Source organism: Solanum dulcamara, chromosome 8 (assembly GCF_947179165.1).
Source record: "Solanum dulcamara chromosome 8, daSolDulc1.2, whole genome shotgun sequence".
NCBI lineage: Eukaryota > Viridiplantae > Streptophyta > Magnoliopsida > Solanales > Solanaceae > Solanum > Solanum dulcamara.
The window spans coordinates 71746035-71763742 of record NC_077244.1 but is presented as its reverse complement, the minus strand read 5'-3'; the positions used below and the strand labels follow the sequence as shown (position 1 = coordinate 71763742).

At 35.0% G+C, this 17708-nt stretch overlaps 2 protein-coding genes across 2 annotated transcripts; both read right to left on the bottom strand.

Moving 5' to 3' along the window:
• Window positions 1-1101: 1101 nt before the first annotated feature.
• LOC129899526 (uncharacterized) lies at window positions 1102-2518 on the bottom strand. The gene is made up of 2 exons (XM_055974526.1): window positions 1571-2518; window positions 1102-1373 (listed from the first exon to the last, which is right to left on the bottom strand). The coding sequence occupies exons 1-2, from the start codon at window positions 2267-2269 to the stop codon at window positions 1212-1214; spliced, it is 861 nt and encodes a 286-aa protein (XP_055830501.1). The 5' UTR covers window positions 2270-2518; the 3' UTR covers window positions 1102-1211.
• Window positions 2519-4675: 2157 nt separating this feature from the next.
• Window positions 4676-13436, bottom strand: LOC129898978 (uncharacterized). The gene is made up of 4 exons (XM_055973712.1): window positions 12976-13436; window positions 8392-8499; window positions 7994-8269; window positions 4676-5272 (listed from the first exon to the last, which is right to left on the bottom strand). The coding sequence occupies exons 1-4, from the start codon at window positions 13384-13386 to the stop codon at window positions 5084-5086; spliced, it is 984 nt and encodes a 327-aa protein (XP_055829687.1). The 5' UTR covers window positions 13387-13436; the 3' UTR covers window positions 4676-5083.
• Window positions 13437-17708: the final 4272 nt, after the last annotated feature.

Below are 17708 nucleotides of genomic sequence, written 5' to 3'. Positions count from 1 at the left end.
CGCTCCATTTGTCCTTTCTCTAGTAGAGTCATGATTATTCACTCGCATTACAGTAATTTGACTAGTGTTAACTTATTTTTTGTATTTGGAGATGAACTGGTATTACTGCGTAGCGGTTGGTTTATTGATGGATATGGTGCTTTGTTTTAGTGTTATAGCTGATTTCTGAGACAGAAAATTCAGGATAGGCCCAAAAACAGAGGAAACTCTACCCAATTTTCTGTAGAATTTTGATAAGGCTTACTTTGGGTTCTCCTCCTCAGCGCCGATCATGATTCTAAATTGGATCGGACAGTTTCTTAATCGCTAATTAACTTTAATTAACATTTATTTAGTTTAATTTTTTTTTAAAAAAATAAAATTAAAATCAAAGTTTAAAATAAAAATTTTATATATTTAATTTTTACTAATTACAAAGATTTAATTTCTTCAAATTCCTATTTAATACCTTTAAACTCGCAACCCTCGCCCCTCCCTCCCCCCCCTCCCCGCTCCACAGTAATTTTGATAATAATTACTTCAACCCGCCCTATCCTGTCTAGTTCTAAACTCGCCCCATATCCGATCCGCCCCGCCCCGCCCATTGCCATCCCTAATTGGGTTACTAACTTTTGCACTAAATATGAATTTATTTAATCAATTTGATAAGATTTTCAGTTCTGATCGATTTTTTTTACCCACTCACTGACACCCCTACTTGATTAATTGTAGGAGTACGAACTGCTCTGCAAGAATCCATGGAGTGAATGAATAATGCAAAGGATTATACGGTCATGATTCATAAGTCATAGTGATTAACAATTTATGAGGAAACAACATTAATGTCAGTGATCAAGCTCTTATTATGATCAAAATCAAAACTTTAAATGACAATATTCCAATAAAATAGAAACTTTAAAACTAAATTATTACTCCTGTCTGTTTGATTTAACTTATTTAAGACAGCTTATAAATTATTTTCAACTTATAAACCGTTTTAAATAAGTCAAGTCAAACAAGTCCAATTATTTTTTAGACTTAATTTAAATATAAAATAATTTTAAATTGACCAATCAAATACTCAAAAAAATTGAGTACTTTTTTTTCTCAACATTCCAATGATATTGAAAACTGAAAAAGTTGAGTACAAAATTAACATAATTACTTGGTAGACATCACATTGTTACTATAACTTTGGTGTGTACTAGAATGAATTATTCACCTCAACATTTTCAACTAGATTCTGCTTTTTGTACAGTAGTCTTGAAGAGGAGTACATATAGCTTGTGATCCATAGAAAAATACATAAAACCACCAACAGAATGTGTTACAAAGGAACCAAAATTCGTCCCTACTATACAGTGCCATGCTGGTCCATACACTTCATCAAACGCCTGAAATTTTTTCAGAAAACACATTCAATCCAACAAATCACTTCATTGAAAATCCAAATCTCAAAATCAACCAAAAATGCATAATTTACTACAAATTCCCCGGTTTAATTTGTTTGTCATATTTTTTCTCGTAGTCCGTTTTAAATAGACTTTCTCCTCTCTCAAAACAAGACAAATATATTGAAATGTGAAAATACCTTTTTCAGGGTAAGAGCAAGAGCTTTAGATGTAAACTTTTCCAAGCTATCATGAGTCTTTCTTGCACAATTGACAGCATGAATCTGCATAAATGGTGGCATGTCAACAGACACAACTTTCACACCACTAGAAGAAAAGAAATCACCCAACTCAATTTTTGAACTGCAAATTGATTTCCTCCTTCCACTATTCTTCAATGGTACTGATAAAGATTGCTTTTTTATCTCATCAAATCCCTTGAACCTTTCAATTTCTTGACTTTTAGACAAATTAACAAATGCCCTTTTAACATCCACCTCTTTGTGGAACTCTTTACCCTTTTGTGGTACTTTCTTGATAATTGCCTCTATTTTCTCATCATCATGGACAGATTTTTTCACCTTCCCATGTTGGCTCTTTGACTTGGTCAGAGCTGAGCATGAGGAATCATAAACAGATGAATCAGTCCAAGATTTGACCTTTAAGTGTGTGTCAAGTGAATATGATTTATGCCCAGAAGAGGATTTTAAGGAAGATTTAAGGATTTTGTGATTTGCATAGAGATGGGAAAATTGATTGGAGATGTTGTCTGTAGTACTTTTAGAGGTAAAGGGGGTGGGTTTTGGTTGCTTTTTGAGAGTGGGATCCATGGAAATGGAAGTTTTAGGATTATGGTCTGGAGCTGCTAAAATGCGCCTGTGGGTGTTGTTGTGTGCCATGTTGTTTTGGAGATAAGTTGTCAAAGAAATGAAAGAAGGAAAAGGGAAAAAGGGGAATTGGTAAAGTGGAGAGAAAGGGGCAAAGAGGGTTGTGATGTTGGAGAAAGTTGAGTGGAATGGGACTTGTGAGAGAGTTAAAGGGGTAGATACAGCTATATTGCGCCGGGTGCGAAGGATCTGAGGGGGGACAAGCAAATAGAGAAATATAAAGGAAAAAAATATGACAAGTATTGAAAGAACTTTTTGACATCATCTACTTTTTTTGCTAAAAGCATGTGGAGTCACTGAAATGGGTTCCACTGGAATTTGGTTCATCTAAAAGGAGATGTCCATTCTAACTTTACTTTAACTGTTAATAGTAAGATCCATTTTGGTAACTTGCGTAAGAAAAGATTAGTAGATAATTGAGCATTATTTTATTAATTCTTTGTAGATATAACTGTTAGCGTGGTGATCGTAGGAGTATCAATATGATTGTAGGGATTCATAATTAGAAAATATCTCCTGTTACCTTGTACTAATTATTTGTTTCCTTGAATTGTTAATTGTTAGAAGTCTTAGTAAGCATATACTTGTATATATAGATGTATGGTGTACCTCATGATAGAAATAATACGAAAGAATTCAGTTGGCAAAATTCTTCTTACAGTGCAACAATAACATTACTTGTGTAATTTCTTATTCTTCAATTTCTATTACTATATGTTGTTTCTTGTATTTCAATTATAATATTAATTTTTTGAAGATATTGTTCTTTTTCTTTTTTCAGAATATTTTTTCATTACCCCTTTTTTATTTCTTTTTCTGAACTGCTTTGATATGTTTTTTCTTGAATCAAAAATCTATTAGAAACAATTTCTCTCCTTTTCATTTTTCAAGGTAAAAATTAAGTCTGCGTACATACTACCCTTCTCAAACCGCAGACATGGATTAATCCCATTAGAGAGTGCTTCTTCCTTAATAAACCATGTGGGATATGAATTCAGATTAATCAATTGAGTTTTGAATACTCTCCCATATAGTTATACTCCCTCTGTTTTGTTTTATTTTATGTAGCATTTTTTTTTTAGTTTAGCTCAAAAAGAATGTCATTTTACTATAATTAGAAATAATTTAATTTTAATTTTTTTATTTTATCATTAATGAAATGATTTTTAGCCACACAAATATCTAAAGACTGTTTTAGACCACAAGCTTCAAAAATCTTTTTTTTTTAATACCTACAAAGTCAAATGATACCAGATGGAGGCAGTACCAAAAGAAAAGTGTTGTGTTAAATCTATTATCTATAAATGCAAGACATTCATGCATATAAACCATTTAAATGATTTATTATCCCTTTAATTTATAATCCTTGAGATTAAATTGATTATTTTGTCCAAACAATGCGTGCCCCGTGAATCGTGATACAAAAAGCAACTAAACGGTCAGCAAAGACCAACCCCCGACAGAGGCTCTCTTTGAGTAGTTGGTGAATTTTGAAAATTTTGCCTGTTTACTTCCAGAGTGTTGAAATGTTTGTACAATCCAAATGGACCAACATTTCAGTCTGAATGCTCCCTTCCTTCACTATTTTAATATTAATTTCTTGATGATTTTAAAACTAGCATTGTTCCCTTCTATATATAGGAAACAATCGATTTATCTTTACAATAAAATCTACGTACATTTTATCCTCTCTATACACCATTTATGAAATTACTAGGAGTTTGTTGTTTGCTGTTCCCCACTAGCTCCTCCTTAGATCCTACCTTACATATTTCATAAACAATATTTGCTCTACAAAATTTCTTGAGAATTAGCCTCAAATAAAATTATAAATGACGGAATTTATGTGCCACGTTTGTGCAGAAAGTTGGCAACTAGCAAAGGAGCGTAACCATCTCATCTAAAAATTTAAGCTATTAAAGAGAGCAACACATTTTTATTTTCCTAATTATGTCTTCAACACATCCACTAAGTGCTGGCCTGACTCTTTCCAGAATCAAAGCAGTAAAAAGAGAATTTTGATAGTAGATCAGAAGTGAAGCTCGAACATGGGACCTCAGTACTCAGCTCTGAAATAGAACAATAGGCCTTATGAACAAGGAAAAACATAGCCAGAAAGAATAGAAAATGGACCATAGCATGACGGTTTGCTAATTCGAGATTCAGTAACTCAATCAACATATTGATGGAAAGCAGATGACAAATGACAATCTCCAAAACGAGTCGATTTGTATTTCCATTATGTACCAATTTCTCAAGAGAACACAAGGAGTCGATCCTACTCCGAGTCATTCTACTACATTTAATATGTCCTGTCAAATTTCAGGAAGAATCACATACCAATGACACACTTCATCCAGGATCTTTGAGATGAGGCATTGAAATCTGAATGAGGCCACATTGGGCATTGCACAACAATGACAAATAAAACGTCACTCATGGCAATAGAACTTAACGACTTAAAATCATAATTAAAAGCATAATGGCATTACATATGTACACGGGATATTCATTTCTAACACCTTTTAAGAACTGAAAACATAATCAAGGAAACTTCACAAGGATCAGATGGACACACACCTAGCTAGATTATAGGAAATACTATACTTCCAACTAGAAGGCACCGGACTTCAGACACTGCATCTTTCACTACTACCTTTCCAGTGAATGAGCAGTTTGGAACTACAGAATGATTTACAGCTTCACACATTATAGCCAGTTTGAAACTTCGAATGAGGTTGAGAAAGCATAAAGCCAGCTGACAGGAGTAATAACCAGTTGCTAGGCCATCTTGACATGTAAAAACAACCAGCACAACTTCTAATTTCAGGGGCTTGAAAACCGATCCCGAAATGCCGAAGTGCCGCCTGATGCTACAGGAGAAGGAGAGGAGGCAACAAAGTTCGTTCCAGATAAGGACATCAGGGGAAGATTTGAGGGTTGCCCTTGCTGTCCCGGAGGTGCAAACCGTGAAGGACTAACAGTAACTCCAACAGATCGTGAAGAGAGAGGAACCTGAAAAAATAGGCAGCAAGTGAAAATGGATGTCTTGAACTAGTGAAATTTATCCAAGCTAAAAAAAGATATGAAAGTAGATGAAGAATTAGTTTTCTCATAAACCAGTAAAAGAAAGGTCATGAGATTACCATTAAGTAGCTTATCTGGTAAAAATTTGAGTCAGGGGAGCTAAATAATACATCACAGCTTCCCCCTCTTAGTGAATCGGATAAAGTCAGTTCATAAAAATTCAGCCAACTGGTTTATGAGAAAACTAGTTCTTGCACTGTTTTCTTCAGTTTCTTGTCACCTTGCCCTACCATTTCAACCTATATATGGAAGTAGACCTCAAAGGAAAATAACCTCGGGAGAGTATAAGAACTATTTAGTTAAGTAACAACTAAGTTGACTAACATACGATTAGGAAAATATACTATTGTTAATCATTTTCATTACAAAGGACTACTAATAGCTAGATTCCAATATATATCTACTTATGATTTGACAAATTGTCTACTTTGCGAAATTTGGAAAAAAATGAAAGTTAAAAAAGTCCTTGCAGGTGGAGCCTCAAACTATACTTGAATATCTGATAACGAGTACCAAATTGTACATGCTACATGGGGTGAGGGAACAAAACAGACCCAAGATAGTTTAATTCACTATGGATTATTCAATTTGACAGTAATTTCTACAGTAGCCTGCATATTTCTGTATAATACGAAAAATATCTCTTTGTGAAAACCAGACGTAAGAAACTAATGCAGCAGCAGCCTTCCTCGTAAAGCAATTCGTCAAGAAAAGTATTGCCTGATCTTCATCTGGAACTCCAATAACAACATACCCAGTTGCAATCCCACAAGTGGGGTATAAGGAGAATGGTGTGTACACACCCTTACCACTACCTTTTAAAGGTAGAGAGGTTGTATCTAATAGACCCACGACTCAAGTAAAGCATATAAAAAAACAAGTATGCAAAGTAAATACAAGAGCGAAGAAGTCAAGCTGAAAACAACAGAGAAGAGAACAGTAGCAACGCCAAAAATATACGATAACGGAAGCAAATGAAACATCATGTAATACTAACATCGAAGAATAAGGTAGTAAGAGAGAGCTAGACAACGCTCGACCAACTGACCTTCTACCCTAATTCTCGACAATAGGACCAAGGTCATGTCCTCACTAAGGTAAGTTGAAGATGAGCCATGTCTAGTCTAATTATTTCTTCCCGAGACTTCTTTGATTTACCTATACCTCTCCTTACATCCACTATAGCCAACCTCTCACTCCTTCTCATTGGGTATCTGTGCATGTTTTCTTCACATGTCGGAAGCATCTCAGCCTCGCATCCCTCATACTCTGTCCATATAACATAGCTAGTCTGACCACCACTTAATAAAACCTACCTTTAAGGCTTGGTAGCACAGTCTTATCATATAAGACAACGAATGTGAGCTTCCATTTCATCCACCCGCTCCAATACAATAACATTATTGTCTATCGCCATAGTTTCTTGAATTAGACCCCAGATACATGAGACTTTCTTTCTTTGGGATGACTTGTGTTTTAATCCTTACTTCCACATCTACCACGTGTGTTACATCACTGAACTTTTACTTCAAGTATTTTGTCTTAGTCCTACACAACCTGAACCCTTTAGAATCCAGGGTCTGCCTCCAAACCTCCAACATATTGTTAACTCTATCACGTGTCTCATTAGTCAACACTATGTCATCTGCAAAGAGCATACACCATGACACTTTCCCTTGAATATGTTATGTTAGTATATCCATCACCAAGGCAAATAGAAATGGGCTACAAGTCGATCCCTGATGCAACCCCATCACGACGGAGAAGTGATTTGAATCTCCTCCCACTGTCCTCACTCGAATCTTGGCTCCATAGTACATGTCTTTAATTGCCCTAATGTAATTTAGGGATACACCTTTGAATACGAGTCTCCATACATCGTATATCCTCTGGAACTCCATGGCATTATTTACAAAGAAAAAGAACTGAAAACTTCACATCATCCTTTACGGGGAAGTGGTTGAAGGCTGATATATAACTCCAATAATCCCTCATCCCACAGGCTGATTCCCAGTTTGCAGTGAAGAAAATGGGCACCAAGAAATTTTTGTTCTTACAACTAGTATTAACAAGGTAAAATAGCACAAACTTCTCCATTGATAAAACAACAATATATATCTATAATGTATCTTTCCTTGGTCAAAGCACTAGACCCTTGATTATGACATGTGCAAAGTAACAACATAATTTATTGCAAGGTCCAACTAGTCTAACAAGTGGCAGAAAATGGTTGGAACAGCTCAAAACTAGTTACAGCTGAGACATTGTTGTAACAAAACTTCATGTCCAATAGAAGTTCAATATGGGTTCCTTAGTTTCCAGCTCATGTTGACCAAAAGCACAAATTTCGAGATGCCTTGGACATGCTTCTATGTATGAAAAATTAATATCTTCTCCATTAAGGAAGAAGCTAAGTAGACGGCTTTGGTTCAAGGGAGTGAACCAGCAATAACATGATGAACTAACTTGCAGTCTTGCACATATTGAATGTTGTTGTTTTCATGCTATCGCTTTACTTACAACTTTTTGAAACTTTGCTAGAACTATTTATATTGGAAACAAAATTAAAACTCTCTTTTTCCACTCCTGGTGTTAGCGCCACAAATGAAAGGCCAAAGGTAACAGTTCAGGCATAGATAGGGCAGTTACCACATTATAGGGGGTCTTCCTCAGTTGAGAATCTGAAGATGGCGATGAACTGCTCATACGAAGCAAATTCCGAGAAAGTGTGTTCTGGTTGGATGCATCATCACCTCCATCTCCATCCACCTCACCAATGGGGTTTCCATCCGAGCCCATTCTAGGTGTGTTTAGTTTAGTCATAGATCCAGTGTCATTTGTAGTATCCACTTGAAGTGGGAGTGATGGCCGAACTGCCATACCTTGCATGCTCCGTTTCTTTAGCTCCTCTTCTGCATTCAAAATCTGCCAAAAGCCAATACTTGTAAACAAAAAATGATCATGCTCAGATTGTTCAGAATAAATAAAAATTGAGGCATCACGTATAAGTTTCAATTCCTCCTCAGATTGTTTTACACTAAGATCACCTGTTTTAGTAATTGTACCAAACCATGCTTTTTCATGTTCAGAACCTGTAATTTATCCTCAATCTCCTTTTTTTTCTGTTTATCAGGTGCATCCTCTTTGTTGCTCGTCTGCCAAGGAGAGTGATTTAAAAAAATAATTAAAAAGCCAACAAATGGAAATAAGAAGAAAACAATTATGAGTTGGTCCTTGTTCTAAATTATGCACCAAATGTATAGTTGACCCTGATCTCAAACATAATCTATAATCATATATTTTGCATATAAGACACCTTCCATCCCATCCTACCCCTCTCTGCTAAGAACATTGCAAGTTGGGACGTATTCAGACATAAAAATGAAAAGTTCACTATAATCTACATCTAGCCGTGTCAAGAGATCTAGGCTAATTAACTTTTTGGTAAATTTTAGAAGAGGATCAACTGCCAAATAACATGTAAAACACAGATGAATGAATGCACAAATAAGAGGTCAGAGAAGAACAAAGGTACCAATGGACAGCAAACAAGAATGCAGACGAAAAGGAAGTCATTAGCATAGCTATCGACTATTGTGCCTTTGCAGCTCATGATGTTGTTCATTCAAAATGTGTATGACATAATTAGCACTATTCAAACAGCTGCCTATATTCAATAAGGCGATTTCATTCACCAATTCTCCTTTTTCATTAATTAAGTAAATAATACTAACAATGATGGGAAACCCCGTATACAAGTCATATATCAAAAAGTACAGAAACATAAACAAAAGTATGGTTCTCTACAAAAGATATCCAATCTTATACACAAATAGGGACCTCATAGCTACACCAAAGAGATATTAGACACAGGCTATTTTTTTCAATTTTACAAAACCATTCTCAACCCCTACTAATGTTCTCCTATCAATATAACCCACATAAAGGCTAATGGAGCAACATCCCACGCCCCCCGTCTTCCCATTCACCTTCCGAGAGATAAATTAACCTTGGGCCTAACTCAAACTCAAAAGTTAGCTCATGAGGGAAGAATTGCCCAAATCATATAAAGACTTTGTAAACCTTAACCTCACAATGTGGGACTCCCCCCCCCCCCTCCAACGCACTCAAGGTTGAACATTTGGAGAGTAGATAATATAAGATGGGAGGTCCAACATCAGGTAAACATGAATTGGGATGGGTCTGACTCTGATACCATGATAAACAACTGGACCGCCGGCCTAACTCAACCCCAAAAGCTAGCTCACGAAGGGAAGAATGGATAAGACCATAAAAAGAGACCAAATAACCATTCATGATGTGTGTAATGACTTAAAGAATTGGACTTCGCCAATTAAAAATAAGCAAGTAATTAAAATAGCTAGCCCATTATCCCTTGACCCATCAGCTCTTGAAAAAAGGAGGGAAAAAACAAAGGAAGAAGAAGAAGGGCAGTAGGCAACATAGATAAAGGGAAGAATGGATAAGACCATAAAAAGAGACCAAATAACCATTCATTGGACTTCGCCAATTAAAAATAAGCAAGTAATTAAAATAGCAAGCCCATTATCCCTTGACCCATCAACTCTTGAAAAAAGGAGGGAAAAAACAAAGGAAGAAGAAGAAGGGCAGTAGGCAACATAGATAAAAGCCAACAGTGCCGGTTTTAAGAGGAAGCTTTCCAGCAGCATTTCGCAAGGGGGAAAACAAGAACTACAGGGAAGAGGGAAAAAGGAAAGGAAGCAAGAAAACAGAAAAATAAAAACTTCAAGACCATAAATAGAAGTTACTACCTTTGGAACCCTAAGCACAAGTAGAGGAAAAATAGCAATTTTTTCTCTGTAATCACAATTCAGGTGAGTCTTTAAAACCTATTCAACTAACTCAATTCTTCATTAGGGTATAAAAGAGTAGGAAATAGGAGTGAAGTGATCATAAATTAATGAGGTGTTCAAGGTGTTCAGCATTAGATTCAACAGTATGTCAAAAGTAGAAATACCTCGTTCATAAATGGAGATTTGAGGAGGCAATAATCTGGAATTTAAAGAAGCTTTCACTTTGGGGCAGAAGTTGATTTAGGTTTCAAACTTGATGATCGAAAATATATTTTTCCCAAAACCGTGCAAAGACAACACTTTATTTGAAGTTGGCTAGGAATAAATTGATATAAACACTAGTTTTGCCATTATTTATTGAACTAGCGGTTTCTTATTTGCTATTTAGGATTCTTGATAACGTTTTTTTTAGAATGGAGGATACAACCAAACTAATAAACCCACCTTGACTTAACGTTAGAGTCGAATTGGGAAATTTAAATCTTATTGTTAGTGTTAGAGTGGGTAAAAGTCCCACATTGGTTGGGGAATGGACCTGTGGTCCACTTATATGGACTTGGGCAATCCTCCCCTCATGAGCTAGCTTTTGAGGTTGAGTTAGGTCCAAGTATCGTATCTTTACATGGTATCAGAGTCAGATCCATCCCCGTTTGGGCTCACGGTCCACGCTCTAGATGGGCCTGGGTGTGAAGAGGGTGTTAAAATGTGGTTGGGGAATGGACGGGTGGTTAGCTTATATGGACTTGGACAATTCTTCCCTTATGAGCTAGCATTTGGGGTTGAGCCAGGTCCAGTCGTCATATCTTAACAGTTAGAAATATTTAATTTCATGAGTTCTAGGAATGATTAATCCTCAAATGTTACACCCTATTGTTAAATAATTGATACTTTGACGACACAATTATTGGAAGCAACTTGGGGCTTTACAGAAATAGTTTTATGAGTAATAATTCTTTCATAGTTGATTAACAAATTGATTACTAGCACGCGGACAAGTGATAGTATGATCCATAATTGGATATGTACTAAAACATCTTTCCAATTACTTTCACATATTGATTATTCTTGAACCTATGTTATTTATGAGTTGCTATATATACTATTGGAATTAATTATTGACACAAAAAGACTATGAATCAATACCTCTGAGGTAGGGGTAAGGGTCTGCGTGCATTCTACATTTCCTAAATCCCAACTATGTGGGATTATACTAGGTATGTTGTTGTAAGGAAGATACTTCAGGAGTAAACTTTGCTAGATCACTGTTATCTAACTTTGAGATCGTTAGATCTGGTTGCACCTTGTATAATATTTCCTTCGCTAGCAGGAAAGAACTAGTAATATGCATATCACACTTGGGCCCTCTAGAAAGGAACCTAGCTGACGGGGTAGTCAGAAGTCCATGATAAACCCGTGGTGTCAGAAAGTATATCGATTCTGATTTACGTATCTCCCACTATATAAGGATATGAAGTAGAAAAAGATAAATGGATTTAAAAATGTATATTTTCATCCATCTTGATCGTTGTTTTCATATATGAATTGCTATATTGATTTAAGCAAGACATAATTGATGATCTTATAAATTGCTTGATTCCTTATGTATGCTTGTTCGAAATAAAATGTTATGGTTGATGTTATTACACACTTATCGGTGCGAGTGAACCTCACTCTTCCTTTCTTTTTCCCCCACAGATAATTTAGTTGAGGGTGACACTTAAGACTCAGGCAGAGCTAACGACAGATCCAGCAAGCTCCACACTTGCTGTGCAGGGGACATCATTCTATTTAACTAATGTAGTGTATTATTTTGCTTAAATCCTAGAGTTTTGCTCCTTGTATCGGTCTTGTAAATTTGGTTTTGGCTTGGTCAGTAAAGAAGACTTGGAATGTCTAAAGTTTTGTGAAAGCTAGCAACTTCATATTTTGATATTCTATTAGATTTAGTATGTTGGGTTCTTGTTGAATGAGTAGGTGACAATTTTGGAATTATGGATTGCTCCCGGTACAGAGGAAACTCTGTTGAATACTCATTGTATCCATAAAACAATTCAGAAGTGCCAACAAATGAGTGCACAATCACCTGAAAATGTAACAGGGGATAGGTCTACGTATTCACCCAAACATCTATAGATGTAGCACCAACATGGGTGCTCCTCTTCTACCTCAAGTTCTCATCCATCAGTATCACTTCCCTCGATCCTAATCAAGCAAATAAACACGCCTTAATGGGCACCCTATATGGAAAGGTCGACTCCTCTTCCCATCTCCATAAATCCGATGTAGCATGTGGCATTCACCATCTCTCCATTAAACATCAATTTCTGAAAGGAGTATTTTCCCGAACAAATCTAATGCAAGTATCCCAATCCACAAGCAAATATATCACCTCATCTCTAATAAGTACATGAAGCTTCTGTTAAAACCATGCTAGTCTTAAACCAGCTACACATAGTATTACGATCTTCCACATAAACAAACAGTATTAGCTCTTACAAATCATCTGATACATCCTTTCTTTATGGCATATATTAAAAACTCCCTAAGCATAATAAACAAAAATGAGGAAAAGCTGTAGGTCATGGTTAGAGAGTCCAGACGTGAAGCAGCCTCATTGCAAAAAGGGTAACAAGCTTCATAAGGTACACGCCCCCTTTAATTACCCTGAATTGGCTGGGATCCCTTCTTTACCAAAAAAAAACAGAAAGATGCATAAGCGAATTTTAACTAAAAGCCAGCAAAATACATGGATGACACCATTGCAAGCTAAATAAATCAATAATTGCAATTCCATACCTCCAAACCGGAGGGATTCACCGGAACCTCCAATTTCTGATCGTTTTCCAAAACCTCAACCTTAGGTTCAACCACGACAGCAGATGAATCAACCAATTTCTCCGGCAATTTCACATTCTCTACTCGAACATCCTCTTCCTTCTCGGTCTTTACTGGGACCGAAACAGGAACCTCATCCTCAGATTTGGATTTGGAATCAGTTTTAATGTTAGGGTTAGGGTTTGAAGCGGTGGCGGTGGTAGGAGCGGTGACGGTGGTAGTAGGAGTGGGGAGGCGAGAGAGGGCTCGGGACCGGCGACGGAGAAGTGATCGGAAGTCTTTGGGGGAGATTTTTGGGGTTGGCATTAGCCATCGACGTGGAGTATCGGGTACTCTGTGGAGATTTCCCTTGTACAAAGATAATGCCACCATTTTCGCCCAATTTGCCCTTTCACTTCTGATTTCCCTTTTTAAGTTTTTTCTATTTATAAGTTCCGGATTTTTAATCATTACATATGTAATGGAGTAGTACTAAAATAAAATAAAAGTTGGTAATTTCTCCATCACGTTTACTTGTTGCTGTACGATTTTACTTCCTCAATTTGAATTTTGAAAAAAAATAAAAAATACTACCATTTTCCATTTTATATCTTATTATTTTCATTTCTTTTTTAAATATATAATAATAATTATGAGTAATATGATAACATTATTATTTTATTTCTTACTTTTTAGAAGATGTATCAAATTAAATATGAATAAGTAAACGTTGAGAGAGTGATTATATGATATGTGAATCAATATATGTATTTGTTTTAGGACTACTAGGGTGAAAATCCCCCTCAATTTTGATTTAAAAACCAAACTCCACGTGAACTATTGAATAATAGACACACACATTTTTTTCTACGGTCGCTTGTTGGGCCCCGATCAGATGGATAATTATACTTAATGATATAGCATATAAGGCCATTGACTTCTAATTATACTAATTCGCTAGTCATTTAATAAAATATCGATTGATTGGATAAGGAATTAATATTTATCGTATGATTATTAGGCAGTGTATCGACTAAATTATTTTCTCTATGTTAAATGATTTGTGCTAAGTGTTTTTTATTGCAACTTACAGAAAAGAGGACTTCATTGTCATTTTTTGATAATCTCTGATTTTTGAACATATATGAATGAATTTTTCAATTGCAGCATGTCCAAAAGTACTGTAATTAATATAGTAGTTATTATTGAAGTTATTCAGTTGAAATATAGCAATGATTAATTTACATGGCTTATAAAATGGATCTCTTACTCTTTAAAATGTAAATGAAGGCCCTATATATTTAACTTGAAGGATTATGTTATCAGATCTCTTTAGGGTTAAATCATAATATAATATGTACCTTTTTTGAAATTATAATAGTAATCTTTTGATTTTAATTTTTTAAAATGATATATTTAATATCACAAAATTAAAGAATATTATATTTAGCATACTTTTAATTTAAGATCATAAAATTTAAAAAAAATTTAAATCAAATCAAAATAGAATAAATAAATTATGACGGTGAAAGTACATGTTATCCACAACCGCAACCCAAAAGCAATAACTTTCCTAGTGGATATCTACTCTGCATGATGTAGGCTGTTGTGTCTTGCAATAACACCATGACAAGAACTGCTGACTCCAACATAATAAAGTGTGCGCGAGCAAAAGCTTCAGTAACATAGAGTACCACATTAATTACCAACTTGAGTTGTGCTATGGTGGTGTAACTGCTTCATCTTTAATTAGAGTTCTCAAAGTTGCATTTTGAGGATGAAAAAAATCCTGTTAGAAATGTCCTCCGCCTCTCAAATGAATCCTGCATTGCGCGATCTGAATTTTATCGGAACTTCACTGATTTCGAATACTGAATAGGAAGCCGGAAAAGAAAAGCACCACGTTAATTAATGAACTACACACAGTTCATCCATTGGGATGAAACTGTTGAGAAATAGATTTGTGATTTTCTCTCAGGGGAAGGGGGAACTGGGAACGTTGTTACGATTTAGCCAAATTTAATAACTTTTATTATTATTTTAAATATACTTTGTATCTCATTGATTTCTTTTCTTGGTAGAGTTTAATCCACATGTAAATTTAAAATCAGGTTAAATACATGTGTAAAGTGTATTGACATTTCTCGCTACGAATTTATAAGAACACCAAAGGGGTTGATAAAAAATTTTAATTATCCAATACAAGTTATCTTAAATATTTTTTAAAATTAGTTTAGTGTACATGTTTTGCCTGTGTACACTACATACAAGAATAAATTACTATGTGTATATTATATTATTAGTACAAAATCTTAAAAAATAACGTAAGTTTTTTACGATAAAAAATGCACTTCAATAGAAATATTATAATTCACCACCATATCAATAATCAAGGAGTAAAATTAGATGTAGGAAAATATTTTCTATAAAAAATTTTGATCTCGAAATTCAAATCTAGATACAACCTCTACGATCGATTGGGATCCAACTTCGACACCCAACCTGAGACATGACTTCTGACTCCTTCACTCAGGACCCGACATTCAAATCTAGATTCGACATTTGAACCAGGACCCAATCTCAATACCCGATGTGGGACCCAACTTTCAAAGCGAGATCCGACCCAGACTTTTGACTCCCAACTCAAGGCCCGACTCTCGATCCAGGACCCAACTTCCAAATCGGACATGACCTGACTCCCAATCCAGGAGTCGACTTTCGAATCGGGACATGACCTCGACACTTGACACTAAAGACTGATTTGGGATCTAACCTCGGGATCCGACTTTCGAATTGAGATCCAACTCCGACACCCAATTCGAGACCCAACTTTTAAAGTAGAATCCAACCCCGACACCTGATGGGGACCCGACCCTAACTACCAATCCATGACTTGATTTTTGAATCGAGATCCGACCTCGATATTCGACCCCGACGATCGACTCGGGATCTAAATCTAATAGTTGACCTATGATCCAATCTCGATTTTTTATTCGAAACCCGATTTAAAACACCATTCTGACACCTGACTCAAGTCACGACCCCAACTCAGGATTCGACCTTGAATTTTACTTAGTTGGGTCTCAAATCGAGGTCGAGAGTCACCGGATTCGTACAGTTCCCCCTGTGATACTCCAATATTATACTGTTTGCGGATATTGTTCCAGTCCCGAATTGAGAATCAGGAATCGAATTTCGAATTAGTATCGAGAGAAAAAATTATTAATTTGTGCTGGCCAGCAACTTGCTGCATTTGTGCTTTAGCATTGTACATATTCTCATTCTTTTAAACTTCTAGTTTCATTCTTAACGGTCTCTTCCTTTTTTCTCCAGGTAGCAACATACTATGACTGGAAGCATGGAAGAAGGTTTGTTAGATGGGAGTAGTCTCAGAAAAGCAAGTTGGCGATTCCATGTTACTGCAAATATTGTTTTGAGCTCCTTAGTTGCTGCATGTGGTTACTTTGCCTATGGATTTGCTGTAAGTATTACTTGTCAAGTCACGACCCCAACACCCAACTCAGGATTCGACCTTGAAGCTTATTTAGGACCCTACATCGAAATCAAGATTCGATCTCTAGCCGATGTGGGACCTTAAGTTGGGTTTCAAATCGAGATCGAGAGTCAGTCTCGAATTGAAAATCAAGAGTCGAATTTTGAATTAGTATCAGGAGAAAAAATTATTAATTTACAGTGAAAGTTTTCTTATAAAGGACATCGACGGAAAGAAAAAAAGTGGACTCTTACAAAAATAAAAAGGGTAAGAAACTAAAAATGGTAAAGCCAAACACACGTTTAATATATACAAATTATTTTATTTTAAATTTCTAATGTAGAAAATTTAACATTAAAATTCCTAATAAACCTAGAAAACATAATACATAAACAATATGTTTAGGTTATAAAATAAAACTTAATGAAAAAAGTATTAATTCTAAAATATGATCATAATGAGTTAAAAGGGGTCCATGATACAAACATATTTAGTTCTAAACCTCTTCTTTTATAATTATAATTCATGAAATTTTTCATTATTTTAGGATAACTTAATAAACAAAATCATCTACCAAATATTTTGGAGTTGACCAATTATTTTAGGATAAATTATTTTAGGAGCTAATTAAATAATTAGTAAATAATTTAATTAAATAATATATTTATGATAGTGTCTTATTCTTTTGTAAGCAAATTATTTATGTTAATATTTAATTTTCTTACCAAGTCACGTAAGGCATGAAAAATTTACCCAAATAACAATTATGATTGATTTTCGTATTCAAAGTTTTTATCATAAACATGATACACTTACAATTTGGTTTGTTAGAGTTTGAGTTGGAAAATTCTTTTGGACCATAACTGTAATTAGAGTTCTTAAATAACTTGTTCTTCTTTTACCTTTTTTTGTCAAATCAAATTTATCTTTACTAAAAATAAATAGTTAAGTCATCCTAATTATTTTAGGATTCCTTTTTTTTGGATTTATTATGGCTATATTTTCTTGAAGGTTTTTTTGGACCTTTTTTGACTATATTTTTGGATCTTTTTTGCCTTATTTTTGGACATTTTTTTTAAAAAAATTGCCTATTATTTTGGAATTTTTTGACTATATATATATATTTTTTGGATCAACTCTATTTTAGTTGGAAATAAATTATCCATGTAGGAATCTAGCCATATAAGAAAAAAAAAATTATTTATTTTTATTATGTTTATTA

What these genes read in the sequence shown, in the direction of transcription:
- LOC129899526 (XM_055974526.1), bottom strand. Translation starts at nt 2,269, where the DNA reads ATGGCACACAACAACACCCACAGGCGCATTTTAGCAGCTCCAGACCAT. An exon ending in TTGCTCTTACCCTGAAAAAG is followed by an intron (nt 1,374 to 1,570) that starts GTATTTTCACAT and finishes AAAAAATTTCAG; the next exon opens with GCGTTTGATGAAGTGTATGG.
- LOC129898978 (XM_055973712.1), bottom strand. Translation starts at nt 13,386, where the DNA reads ATGGTGGCATTATCTTTGTACAAGGGAAATCTCCACAGAGTACCCGAT. An exon ending in TGAATCCCTCCGGTTTGGAG is followed by an intron (nt 8,500 to 12,975) that starts GTATGGAATTGC and finishes TCTCCTTGGCAG; the next exon opens with ACGAGCAACAAAGAGGATGC. An exon ending in GGAAGACCCCCTATAATGTG is followed by an intron (nt 5,273 to 7,993) that starts GTAACTGCCCTA and finishes CTATTTTTTCAG; the next exon opens with GTTCCTCTCTCTTCACGATC.